At 35.1% G+C, this 14755-nt stretch overlaps 1 protein-coding gene across 14 annotated transcripts in view; it reads right to left on the bottom strand.

Annotated features, from left to right (window-relative positions):
• CFH (complement factor H) overlaps positions 1 to 14755 on the bottom strand; it is a 482162-nt gene that overhangs the window by 396745 nt on the left and 70662 nt on the right. For 8 of the 14 annotated variants that reach the window (XM_045165769.1, XM_045165763.1, XM_045165761.1 and 5 more), the window contains 5 exons: positions 13913 to 14089; positions 12832 to 13017; positions 12544 to 12723; positions 9991 to 10179; positions 3377 to 3559 (listed from right to left, as the gene is read on the bottom strand). The exons of 4 other annotated variants lie outside the window; for them this stretch is intronic. In XM_045165769.1, coding sequence (XP_045021704.1) covers positions 3377 to 3559; positions 9991 to 10179; positions 12544 to 12723; positions 12832 to 13017; positions 13913 to 14089 — 915 coding nt within the window. Of the gene's footprint in view, positions 1 to 3376; positions 3560 to 9990; positions 10180 to 12543; positions 12724 to 12831; positions 13018 to 13793; positions 13820 to 13912; positions 14090 to 14755 lie in introns of those variants that run through there. 2 more of the 14 variants (XM_045165762.1, XM_044943234.2) reach the window with 2 other exon arrangements.

Genomic DNA, 14755 nt, shown 5'->3' with positions numbered 1-14755 from the left:
CGTCTGGTCCTGGGCTTTTGTTTGTTGGAAAATTTTTGATTCCAGTTTCTATTTCCATGCTTGTGATGGGTCTGTTAAGATTTTCTCTTTCTTCGTTGTTCAGTTTTGGAATGTTATACTTTTCTCAGAATTCGTCCATTTCTTCCAAGTTGTCCATTTTACTGGCATATAGTTGCTGATAGTAGACTCTTATGATCCTTTGTATTTCTGTGTTGTCTGTTGTGATCGCTCCATTTTCATTTCTAATTTTATTGATTTGATTCTTCTCCCTTTTTTTCTTGATGAGTCTGGCTAATGGTTTGTCTATTTTATTTATCTTCTCAAAGAACCAGCTTTTAGTTTTGTTGATTTTTGCTATAGTCTCCTTTGTATCTTTTTCATTTATTTCTGCCCTAATTTTTATGATTTCCTTCCTTATACTAACCCTGGGGTTCTTCTTTTTCTAGTTGCTTTAGGTTTAAAGTTAGGATATTTATTTTTCTCTTATTTCTTGAGGTAAGCTTGTAAAGCTATGAACCTTCACTTTAGCATTCTTTTTACTGATTCCCATATGTCTTTGGTTGTTGTGTTTTCATTTTCATTTGTTTCTATGCATATTTTGATTTCCATTTTGATTTCTTCCATTATTTTGTTGGTTATTAAGAATCGTGTTACTTAACCTCCATATGTTTGTATTTTTAATAGTTTCTTTTTCCTGTAGTTGACATCTAATCTTACCGCATTGTGATCAGAAGAGATCTTTGAAAGGATTTCAATTTTTTTGAATTTACCAAGGCTAGATTTATGGCCCAGGATGTGCTGTATCCTGGAGAATGGCTCTTGTGCACTTGAGAAAAAGGTGAAATGCACATTTTGGGGGTGAAATGTCCTATAGATATCAATTAGGTCTAACTGGTCCATTGTATCATTTAAAGTTTGTGTTTCCTTGCTAATTTTCTGTTTGGATGACATGTCCATATGTGTGAGTGGGGTATTAAAATCTCCCACTATTATTGTGTTATTGTTCATTTCTCTTTCATACTTGTTAGCATTTGCCTTATGTATTGAGCTGCTCCTATGTTGGGTGCATATATATTTATAATTGCTATATCTTCTTTTTGGATTGATCCTTTGATCATTAGGTAGTGTCTTTCTTTGTCTCTTTCATGGCCTTTATTTCAAAGTCTATTTTATCTGCTATTGCTACTCCTGCTTTCTTTTGGTCTCCATTTGCATGAAATATCTTTTTTCAGTCAGTATGTGTCCCTTGTTTTGAGGTGGGTCTCTTTTAGACAGCATATATAGGGGTCTGAGTGAAATCCGGGAGTTGGTGATGGACAGGGAGGCCTGGCGTGCTGCGATTCATGGGGTCGCAAAGAGTTGGACACGACTGAGTGACTGATCTGATCTGATCTGATAGGGGTCTTGTTTTTGTATCCATTCAGCCAGTCTTTGTCTTTTGGTTGGGTAATTCAACCCATTTACATTTAAGGTAATTATTGATAAGTATGATCCCATTGCCATTTACTTTGGAAGAACAACATTATTAATTTTTTTTCCATTAAATGATAATGTGTCCTGGTACGGACCTCTTCAGGTTCATCTCTTTTGGGGACTGTCTGACTTCTAGACCTGAATGTCTCTTTCCTTCCCCAGGATAGAAAAGTTTAGCTATTATTTCTTCAAGTAAGTCTCTGTCTCTCTCTATTTTAGATCCCCATAATGATAATGGTACTGAAGTTGTCCCAGATGTCTGTTAACCTATCCTCATTTTATAAATTCTTTTTTCTTATTCCTATGCTGTTTGGGAAGTTTCCACTACCCTGTCTTCCAGATCTCTGATCCATTCTTCTGAATCCTCTAATCTACTATTGATTTTCTCTAGTATATTTTTCATTTCAGCTGTTGTATCCTTCAGCACTGTTTAGTCCTTCTTTATTTTTCTTATTTGTATTTTCTTATTTGTAATATTTTCTTATTTGTAAAATTCCATTTTCATTCATTCTTCTCTAGAGTCCACTGAACATCTTTATGGTCATTACCTTGAATGCTTTATTGGATAGATTGCTTAACTTTGTTTAGTGACTCTTCTGAGATTTTGTCTTATTTCTTCATTTGGAATGCATTTCTCTGTCTCCTGATTTTACCTAACTCTGTGTTTATTTCTAAGAGTTAGGTGTATTCCTGATCTTAGAGAAGTGGTCTTTTGCAGAAGTCTATGGGGCCCAACAGAATGCTCCCCTCTGTAGGATGTGTGCAGCAGATCTAGATGATATAGGGGTGCCCTTCTGTTGTGTCAATGCCAACTACTCTGGGTACACTGGTAGGAAAGGATCCCACTTCCTCCCCAGGTGGCTGACAGACTGTGCCTCATGTGGTGGCTGCCAGCCCACTCATAGGCAGGATGAAGTGTTGATGGAGCTGGCTTCAGGGCCTAAGTGTACTTGAGCTGGTGATATCACACCCACGAGCAGGGTGAGATGCAGGTGTAGCAGCTGTGGAGCTCAGTGGAGTCGGGTTGGTGCTGTCATGCTGGTGAGTTGTTAAGTCTCTGGTGCTAGTAAGCTATGAACATGTGTGTTAGGGAAAACTCTAAAGTGGTACTTGTCTCTCATGATGGCTGGCACCAGTATATATGATCCCAATTGTCTTCTATCTCTCTAGAAGTTTCACAAAGATAAACAAATTAGTCTAACCCAAGCCTCTTTCCCATTGATGCCTCTTCACTGGGACACAGAGTATGTGAGATTTTGTATGCCTTTAAAGAACAGAAGAAACTCTGTTTCCTAAAGCCCTCTGGCTTTCTTATGCACAAGTTACTCTGGACTTCTAAGTCAGAATTTCTGGGGGCTTATTTTTCAGGACCATGACTCCCAGGCTGGGCAGCCCAGTTGTGCCTTCATTCTTGTCCTTTGATCATTAAGAATAAAATTTGCATAAATATAAATTTTACCTGTTATTTGCACAGTAGACCAAGGAGTTTGTCTGCATTTCACATCAGAAGTGAAAGAGTGTTCATCAGTTCATAAACTGAAACTGTGATTTACTGTTTCAAGATAAATTGGAAGAGACAGAGAGGACTTCATCCTGCTGATCCATACAAAGATTGTGTGCATGCTCAGTCACTTAGTCATGTCCAACTCTTTGTGTCCCAGTGGACTCTAGCCCAACAGGTTCCTCTGTCCATGGAATTTCCCAGGCAACAACGCTGGAGTGGGTTGTCACCCTCCTCCCCAGGGGATCCTCCCCATCCAGGGATCGAACCCGTATCTTCTGCATCTCTTGCGTTGCAAGAAGTTTCTTTACCACTGAGCCACCATGGAAGGATACAAAGCTTAGAGGAGTATTAATCTTCTTTAAAGAATATTTTAAACAAACTTATGCATGCACTACTTACCAATACATTGTGGGATTGACTGCCAGCTCCCATTCTTGCACACAATTTCTTCTGCATCTTGAATTAAATAATTTTCTTTACATAGAATTGATATTTTTTCTCCATCCTGATATTTCACTGTAGTTGTCATATCTCGAGCATTGGGAACCTGAGGTGGAGGTGGGCATAGTTGTATTTTTGCTTCTGAAAATATTAAAATTAGATTTCTTGATTAAAAAGCATAAGTTCAAATATTAAAGGAAAATTTTCAATAAACAGAAAGCTATAATGTTATATCATAAATGATCAAATAATATGATACTCTGTAATTATACTCTTAAGCTTGTTTAGCACTTCAATATATCACATTTGGTTCATTGTCTCATGGTCTTAGTTTCTTCCTTTTATTCTTCCTGTGCTCAATCTTGCATGATTTATTAAAACAGATTTTATTTTTTCTAACCTTTAGGATGCCCTAATTGAATTGCTCACTCAGTTATAGGTACTGAGGGAAAACTGTTATCAGGGTCTCTTTTTTTTTTAGCAGATATTCATGATCAGATATATTGGAATTGGATTGAAGCCCTCACCAGTTTTTCTACCATGGGAGTTGATTAGCCAGATGAGAAACTACATTTAGTTAATAACCTATTAATTTGATGCTGATTCTTGAACAAGGTAAGAGTTAGATTGGTTCACTGGGATTTAGAGTGTATTGTTTACAATTCAGTACTCTCCTGGAGGTACAATTCACTAGCTTGCCTGCACTCTTAAACCATATATACACTGATGAATGCACCTTCTTTAATGGATTAGCAAGCCTGGCTTTTTCTGTGTGACCAGAGGGTATAAAAGATCCCTCTGTAAACTGTGTCCGAGTCCATCAAATAGAGATACCTCAAATATCCAATTCATAATCTGAAGACAAAGCCTGTTCTGCTCAACTGAGGGAAGACTGCGTGAATACACCTGGAAGAATTTGGAGCCCTTTATGACTCCTTGGTTTTGCTTTCTCCTGTCACACTTCATTTCTATTTCATTAGAAACACTATGCAAGTACAGGCTGGAAACTCATAAATCCTTTCAGGGAGCCAACATTTTGTATTAAATTCAGGGACATATTTGACTGAATATACTTTATTCATCATTAGTAATATCATCAGATTTTCTATTCTGATCTAAGTCAATAGGAGTATTTTTTGTGCTGTTTTGTGCATAGTCACTCAGTAATGTCACACTCTTTGCAACCCCATGGATTATAATCTGCCAGGCTCCTCTGTCCATGGGGATTCTGGATTCTCCAGGCAAGAATACTGGAGTGGGTTGCCTTGCCCTCGTCCAGTGGATCTTCCCAACACAGGAATCGAACCGAGGTCTCCTGCAACTCGGGTGGACTCTTTACCATCAGAGCCACCAGGGAAGACTTGGAATAGTTATGTTTCATCAGAAATATTTCTCTTATTTCTGTTTTAACTATTTTGACATTTTTATCAATGTATTTTCAAGAATTTATTTTTTTTTTTATGTCTGATGTTTAAACATTTTTGTCCTAATAATTTTAATTTGTTAAAAGTCTTCCAAAAGTTAGTCTCTACACTACATTTCCCTGTAAACTGAATATTTTGCAAATCAGCTATTTATACTTTTTAGCTTATTATAAAAATTGACATTTTAATTTTAGTTTTCCTTTCCTTCTATGTTCTTTGGATGTATGTTCTTTTCTGGATTCTAGATTGTACTACCTATTACTTAATTCACTTTTTTGTAAATCAAGTTTTAATCTATACATATCTTTGTTTTTTCCTGTGTACCATAGATTCTAAAGCATACAGTTTTCATTTTACTTAATTTAACATATTTTCTGTCAGTAAATCACAGAAAAAACTTTGTTTTTTAATTTCCAAGTTTTGTGATATGGGTGAATAAGTTGTTTATCTAGCTTTCTGTTAATTTACAATTGCTTTTAATTTATAGAGAATAATTTGAGGACACATTACATGAAATTGATTAGGAATTCTTTTATCACATGAAAATAGTCAGGTGTTTTAAATTAATTAGCTATATTTCAATAAATTAATGTGGACTTCCAGATGAGAGAGTCATTTCCTAGGCAGGTTGATAGGAAATCTAGGGGTCCCCAAGGAGAGAGGGGTCTCCAAATGGAGGAAATAGCCTGCAAGTGTCAGACATTTTTATCTCTCTTAAGGGGCAGGAGGAAACAAACTAGCAATATTTTTTTCCTTCTCTATACAAATTTAAAGGGAGGTTTCTCTTAAAATACTGTGTTGCCATAATGACACCTGGTTTCGCCTGAAGTTAGCTATTCTTGAGCCTAGAGATAACCAATGCCTTTTTCTTATGGAAATTTTTGTCTTAAGCTATGCTAATGTACTATGCCTTTACCCCAAACTCTGTCTCCAAGTCGGTTCCGCCTCTTGGCCCAGAACCTACTTGACAAACCAGTATGTTATACTCAGATATTGTTCCCCTAATCTATGTAAATGAAACTATTTGTATGGTCGTCTGCCCTTCTTTAAGATTCAAGTTAATCATTTTATGGCCCAGGATGAACCATTTGGTGCCATTCTGAATTTTAAGACATTCCTTTCTTTCATTAACAGACTGCTAGTGACTATATAACATCCAGCTGAGGACTAGCAGGGGGGTACTCTTTCTGCCCTCTTCTGATGCCTATGTCAGAAGCTTTCTCTATCTCCTTTATACTTTAATAAAACTTTATTACACAAAAGCTCTGAGCGATCAAGCCTCATCTCTGGCCCTGGATTGAATTCTTCTCCTCCGGGGGCCAAGAATCCCGGTGTATTCGCGTGATTCAACAACAACCTTTCACAGAGAAGGCATATTATGAAAACTATGAAGACCTATTTTATAAATATTAAAAAGGTAATTCACAAGGACTAAGCCATTATAAATATATAATGTATCTAAGAATATATCAGAGTACATGAAGCAAAGATGGGCAGAACTGAAAGAAGAAATAGACAAATCCACAACCGCTTGTTACCAATTCTGAGAGCCTTCCTACTCTGATGGATAGAACAACTAGAAAAAGCTATTTTAAGACATAGGTACATTTTAGAACACTATGAACAATGTTAAACTGATCTAGAAACTAGAATATACATATACTTTATATGAAATGGAAACATCACAAAGATAGACAATATGCTGTGAAACAAAGAAAGAATAAAATTCAAAATATTAAAAATTTACAGAGTGTGTTCTATGACAAGGGAATTGGATTAGAAATCAGTAAGAATAAATTATCTATGTAATCACTGATGATAATCATCAAATTGTGTATAGTAAATATATGCAGCTCTCTAGATAACAATCATACCACAGTATTTCTGTTAATGGAGACTGAATTACTTAGAAATCCATAAATATGTGAGAATTAAACAACACATTTCTAAACAACTGTTACATCAAAGAAGCCACTATGAATATTAGACAATATTTCACATACAGTTCATTGAAAATAAAATTGATACATATTTATAAATTTTTGAGGCACAGGTAAAGCAATACTTAGAAGAAAAAAAATGTAGTTTTACAGGCTTAGATTTCAAAAGCAGGATGGTTTGAATCAATGTCATCATTTTTTATCTTAAAAAATGAGAGAGTAAAATTAAAATGAAGCGATCAGAAAAAAGGAAAATTAAGTCCACAAGAGATAAAAAATTGAGAAAGATTAATAGAAAAGAGAAAACAGAAAATTAAGAAAGTTAAAAATCATGAACATTAACAAGATACAAATTAGACAAGAGAGGAAATGGAAGAAACTATGTGTGTTAAAAATGTTAATTTGAAAATGATAATTTTGAAAAACAAAACTCTATTCACAAAATAAAGGAGGTAAACAACTCTCAATACCAAAAATGAAAGAGGTGATATTACCCAATATACTATAGGATTAAAAGAAAAATAGAATGTTATGTGACTATTAGAAATGATTTTACATTAATCAATTACATAAGTTAGGTAAAATAGAGATATTTCTTGAAAAATGCAACTTTCACACAGTGATAAGACAATGTAGAAAATGTGAATAGCATACTCCCTATTAAAGAAACTGAATTCTTCATCAAGGGAATATTTCAAAGAAGCAAACTGGATATCAGATCTCACGTGTGCTCAGTCATGTCCAACTCTCTGCAACCCTATGGACTGCAGCCTGCCAGGCTTCTCTGTCCATGGGACTGCAGGCAAGAATACTGAAGTGGGTAGCCATTCCCTTCTCCAGGGAATCTTCCCTACTCAGGGATTGAACCCGGGTCTCCTGAATTGCAGGCAGATTCTTTATTGTCTGAGCCCCCAGGGGAGCTTATTGGTATGTCTGGAAATATTGAAGCAGAAATAAATAGAGACATACCATGTTTATGAATTCAAAATTCAATATGGTAAAGAAGCCAATTGTCCACAATTCTTTTCTCATTACAAAGTCATCCCATTCGATATACAACCCAATATTTTATCAAAATATTGTAAAGTAATTAACCTCCAATTAAAATAAATAAATTTATATTTTAAAAAATGTTTGTAAGTTTCCCCTGAAATTTCTATGTTCAAAACCAAAATAAATAAAGTTATTTTGAGTGAGAGGAACATTCTTGGAGACTATTATCAGACTTTCAGCCTGCTAAAAAGCTAGTTACAAAGGTAATTTGGCAGCAGTGAAGATAGTTGTGACTAAATAGAAAGTTCAGAAATAAATCAACACTTTCATAGTTAACTGATTTTTTTCACTTCAACGGCTTTTCCACACATATTCTTAAAATAATTGACAATCCATCCATAAAAAATCAACTCCTACTTTATGCAATTCTCAAATGTTAACATGAGACAGATAACATACTTAAATATACTCACATAAAATTACAAAGTGTCTAGAAGAAACTGTAGAACATATGTACTTCACTACCCCTAAATGTTGCTTGCTTCTTTAAAGATGCAGTTGTGTAGCAAGCTCTTTTAATTTTATATTTGCTACTAATTTAGAATAATTTATAATCATGAATTCCTTGAAATTTTGGGGGAATTTCTTCATCATATGAAATAATAAATTGTTGCAATTTAACTATATTTAAAAAGCTAATATAGATTTCCAGACAAGGTACATGACAAAAATTAAGAAATATTTTATAATTATAAAAAAGTTAATTCACAAGGACCAAGCAATCATAAATATATAATGTATAATATACAATGCTGTGCTTAGCCAGTCAGTAATGTTTCACTCTTTGTGATCCCATGGTCTGCAACCTGTCAGGCTCCTCTGTCCTTGGGGCTTCTCCAGGCAAGAATACTGGAGTGGGTTGCCTCCATGGGATTCTCACAACACAGGGATTGAACCCAGGTCCTCCCCACTGCAAGCAGATTATAGACTGATCTACCAGGGAAACTCAAGAATCCTGGAGTGGGCAGCCTAACTCTTCTCTAGGAGATATTCCTGATCTAGAAATTGAACTGGGGTCTCCTGCATGGCAGGCGGATTCTTTACCAGCACAACTACCAGGGAAGCCCATAATATACAATGTATATTATGTATCGGCATGGCAGTTATTTAGAAGCTTGTTGTTTAATTCCCAAATAGTTATGTTTTTCTAAATAATTTATTCTCCATTAATACAGCTTTATTGTTGTATGATTTTTATATTAGGATCTTTATAAAAGGATGAATTATGAGGTGGAATATTAGACAGTAGATCTGGTTTTCTATTGATTTGAAGCTTCTTTCTAGATATTCTAGGCTTGTAGAAATTGGTAAACATATTGAGGATAGGGAGTCCAAAAGTCATAGAGTTGGAGAAGAGAAACGCAGATATTAAAAGTGGAAAATTGAAATGAACCTATTCAAATGGAATTCATCATGTAAACATGACTCAAGACTTCTCAAGATAGTTAAACAAACAGAAAAATAGATGACTGCTGCTGCTGCTGCTGCTAAGTCACTTCAGTCGTGTCCGACTCTGTGCGACCCCATAGATGGCAGCCCACCAGGCTCCCCTCCCTGGGATTCTCCAGGCAAGAACACCGGAGTGGGTTGCCATTTCCTTCTCCAATGCATGAAAGTGAAAAGTGAAAGTGAAGTCACTCAGTCGTGTCCCGACTCCTAGAGACCCCATGGACTGCAGCCTTCCAGGCTCCTCTGTCCATGGGATTCTCCAGGCAAGAGTACTGGAGTGGGGTGCCATTGCCTTCTCCCAAAATAGATGACTAGATAGATACATAAATATATATAAATAGATACATAGATTAATACATATAGATATGTCGATAAATACATAATAGTTCAGCATAAACATAAGTACATGTATGTGTAATACACAAAATCAGAAACAATGGCTTTTCCATAGAAATGAGCACACCTACGGCCAGATGTTAATTTAAAGTCACAAAGTCTCTGAGTTGTTTGTCACATAGCTGATTAAGGCACGTTATACAATTAATATTTAGACACAGTATTTTGATTAGCTTCTAAATTACCTTGCAGATGGAAAATATTTGGAATGATAAATAGATAAATTTCCTTGAAGGACACAAAGATACTACTTTTACAAGTCAGAGAGATATATAATACATTTTTTAAAACATTATGGACAAGAGATTACCTTCATTGCAGTCTACTTTAGGATCCCATTCTCCATTTATACAGACTGAGTGTTTGTGTCTGATTTTGCCTGATTTTCCTCGACATTGGTAAGTTTTGTTGGTGCTATGGTCATATTCAATCATATGTGCTTGTTTTCCTTCAGGTGAATATGATGTTGGCCATTTACACTTCCTAAGTTCATCTGTTGCTATAAAATGAAAACATTCTCTTGAAAAGACTAACTCTAAAGAACCAAACAGCTAATAACAAAAAATAGCTATGGAGTCAATATGATGTTACAATTTATGCCTACAAATTCCACCAGCCAAGTTATTGCTGATCAAATTGCATGAGATGAAAAATTATACATGAGCCTGAGTCTTGTGTCCAGTTTTTGAAATTTCAGAGAAAACACCCATCCTAAAGATTTCTGCCTTTTTGACTGGAATACTTTTTGATGATCTACATAGCAAATAGCTATCATGTGAATAAATTTGGTCCCAAACTTGAAATTTGTGCAAATGTTCATAAATTTGCTTGTTGACCTTAAGCATCTCTACATTATTTTTAATTCACAATCTTAAAACAATAAAATAAAACAATTTTCTGTGGACAAAGCATACCAAGTTGCTACTTTACATGTGTTTTTTCAAGAAATGTAATGAAACATAATAAGAAAACTACATCCAAGGTGTTTTGTATAGAATCTTAACTTTTAAGCAAATCTTTTACCTGACACCAAAAATAAACAAACACTTGAAATAAGAAGATGGGTACTTAAAGTTACAACCTATCTTGCATATACACTTGGAGTCTTTGAGCCACTATGTTATGTATCAGATCATTATAATGCAATATAAAGCCATGATACAATTTTTTTATAGCTCCAGGATAAGTTGGACTAAAAAAGCTTTATGTATATATATATACCTATTTCATAAATTCAATGCAGGTGGCAGTTCTTTTTGAATTTGACAAAATATCCATATAGGTCTTTGGCAGTATATGTTAATGATTTGTTAATGATAAAGGTTAAGTGAAATGAATAAAATAAGGAAAAGTCGAGTAGATAGTCAAAGAAAAATGATGATATCAAAATAAAACTCTGAAAAAATAAAATAACAAGCTGAATTGAAAACACACTAAAGGCTTGGGAATTAGCCCTGTTTTTAAATTTTGTTCAGGGTGTTGATGGACATAAAACCAGTAGTATTCTTCAAGGAATGGTGGCCAAAGGAAGATGTATACTCAAAAGGAGAAATAGTGGCTGCGGGCCTCATCCTATGATGGACTGATTTCTGGAAGGAAAGCAGACTTATTTTATTAGGAGAGAATAAGCATAGTAGGAAGAATGACAAGCTAGATTAGACAGAGTTACAAAATAAACCTTGAGAGAAGAAAACTGGAATAAGGTCTATTATAGCAAAGGGGGACTACATTAAACTGAATACAGGTAGAGGATTAACTTTTGCAAGGAAAACTCTGAGGTCAGAAGAGTAATAATTGAAGCAAACATTTTGGCATTAGGTAGAATGAAAAGTTAAATGAGGTGAGGTCATTTGAGGAGATAGAAGAGGACAAAGATGAGGTTTGGTCTTGAAGAACTGGCAATACCTAGGACAATAATGTGTTCATGAAAATGCAGGGATTAATAAGCAAAAAAAAATTACTATTTAACTAAATAAACTCCTACTGAATGTCTCCCATCTGTCAACTGGTCTTTTGAAATGAGTCTTTTGACATACTGTCGGCAAAGAAAACAGCTATCAGTCCCTGCCCTCACTCAGGGCCTAAGCCTAAGCCTTACCTTCCTCTTGGAATAATTAATGACTAGAAATATAATGAGTTAATAGGCCTGGAAATCCAGGGCTCTCTTTGAATGCAGAGCCCAGGAAAACTCCAGGAAAAAGTCTATTCCAAGAGAAAAAATGAAAGAAGGCAGCTAACATTGATTCTCCTGGTCGGTGATCAAAGACTTGATCATCCAAGAGTCAGGATGAATCTCTTACAGGGAAATGTGTCAGGGCAGTTCCTGGCCCCACCCCAAGTGCCTTCCATGACAGAGTTACCTACTAACAGGGAGGGCTGGAGCCCACCCTCCCCAACACAGTAAATTCTCTTTGCAGAATTTGAAACAGATAGAGAAATTATCAGTTAGAAGCTTGAGAGAGGCAAGATTCCTACAGAAATGTATCAAATGGGTATTTTCCTCAACTATAATTCCTGGTTTCCAATGTTCTAAAAGAAAGAGTACCATATAAAAGCAAAAATGGCATTTCTGCAATGATAGTTGTATTTTCCTGGTAACTAGTACTCCCATTTTAATTACATGAGTATCTATCAGTAAGGTTTAGTTTCACACTTGTCAAGATAAACGATGTCCATATGAGGACAGAAAGATGGATAAAATTCTATTGCTAGTTTATATTTTTCCTCTTCAACACATATTGGACTATAAAAATCAAATGTTTGGGATCATTATATTTTAAGATCTGACATTCTCAAGGATAACTCTAAATTTCAACAGAATGGCTGCAAATACTAAAGGTCAATTTGAGATGTGTATTCTGACCAATGCACTGAGGAGGCTGGGTCCACTCTCCACTAATACACATGATAAATCTGGGTCCAATCATTGTAAATGCTTCTCTGCAACTGAACTCAACCGAGTCTCCATGGTGATAGGGAGGGACAGAAGGCTTGACATCGCCGTGATCAAGGTCAGATATATTTCCACAGGTACGCTCCTCCTCTGAAAATCCACAAATATGTTTGTCTTTAAAATATTATTTAAATGTGTATATGGATACAAATAAGAGTAATGATTTACCTTGAAATATTACTACTTTTAATACATTACCAATACACACAGGTAAAGCTGTCCATTCTCCATCAACACACTGAATTTTACGAGAACCCTTCATCAGAAATTTGGGGTTGCAAGTATATTCCACGACCTCATTGTGTGCATATTCTTCCTTGTGTATTTCTTTCCCTTTCCCATTAGGAAGTTCAGGAGGTAGAGCACAGGACTTTACTTTCCTTACTGTAGAAATATTGCATAAATTATGGTTACATTGTGTGTTATAACTGAAAAATCCAGCTAATGCAGAAATTTATTTCTCTAAATGATCTTTTATTTGTTATATAATTTATTTTAGCATTCTTAAACAATGAAAAAAGAATAGTGTTTACTGATTCTGTTACTCATCTTGAACTTGTATATTGAAGTCTATGTATGCTCAGAAAGCATGTTCATTATCCAGACATGCTAAATAAATATGCAAACCAGTTACTCAATCTGGGTGTATAAATTATAGCAATACTTTTATTCCACAGAAACACTGTGTGAAAACTTTTTGAAAAAAATATCATTTGAGAGAAGCATTTGAAAAGTTTAACTTTGATTCACATGATTTGATACATGTGACTGAACTGATTTTAAGTTACTTGAACACTCTTTAGATATACTTGAGGACACTAGATGTAAAGCCCACAGTATATAAACTCTCCAATATTAATGGTGGAATTGCAGGAAAAAGGAAAACTAACAAGAAATCCTGCCAGTGTCAGGTTCCTCATGCATTTCTGTGGATTCTCCACCACATATTTCAAGAAGCACCTGGAGGTTAATTTCTTAAAGAAGGAAAACCGAGGTATCTACTACCCAGTACATGTCCTTGGTGGGTCATTCAGTCGTGTCCGACTCTCTGTAACTCCATAGACAGCAGCCCACCAGGCTTCTCTGTCTCCAGGATTATCCAGGCAAGAATACTGGAGTGGGTTGCCATTTCCTTCTCCACGTTGGTGGGTATATCTCTGCCTTAATGCATTAGACTATAGATGCACTGGAAGTGGACAGAAAATTAAGGGAGGGAAATAAAAAGGTTGATATCTGAAATCCCAACTCTTGCTCCAACAACTGTCAGATAAATATTTACCTTCACACGTTGGAAGTTTAGGGGACCATCCAAAGTGGTAGCACTGAACTGAATCTGCTCCAACCATAATACGGCCTGGACTGCAGGAGAATTTCAGCACATCTCCAACTTTATATGTATCCTTCCTGGGATAAGCATTTAAGTATGGATCCATTTCAGGAATACTGCATTCTCTTTCTATCAAAAAAGATAAGTAATTGAGTGAGAATATTTAACCATTGCAAAATAAATATTATTTGTGTAACATAAAACAAGGTGCTGGATACTGCATACACAGAAAACACATTGATGCTCTTCCTTGAAAAACATTACATGTTAGGTTTTATACATCCTCTGCACTCATCTGGGATTTTGAGAAATATTAAGGTATTGAGAAGCAACATATATGCCTGATAATTTATTTGTAAAGTCAACTTGTTAATACTGGATCTGATTTTATCACTGACATTTACAAAATATAATGCTACTTTTTTGGTCTCAAAATGTAGAAATATTCTCTCAGAATAAAAAATACACAATTTTAAAACTGAATACAAATGAAAAAATGGTATTATAAAAAATATAACTGGGAAACTAGAACACACAAGAGAGACATTTCTCTTATACTTGAGTTACAGGTACATTAAAAATCACTTAATTTTATCTACAAGTATAGAAATCAAACTGAAACATGAAACAAAATGAGTAAACATGTTCAAGGTCACATAGGCATATTCTAGGTGTCTTGATTATGTATATGACAACACAAACATCTAATCTTATTGTACCTATAAATGAGCTTAACTATTAATATATGCTTAATTATTCTGATTCATTTTAAAAATGTATAAACTTATCATTGAA

The sequence above is a fragment of the Bubalus bubalis genome, chromosome 5, assembly GCF_019923935.1.
Source record: "Bubalus bubalis isolate 160015118507 breed Murrah chromosome 5, NDDB_SH_1, whole genome shotgun sequence".
NCBI lineage: Eukaryota > Metazoa > Chordata > Mammalia > Artiodactyla > Bovidae > Bubalus > Bubalus bubalis.
The sequence above is the reverse complement of the archived record's forward strand: the minus strand, read 5'-3'. Positions and strand labels throughout refer to the sequence as shown.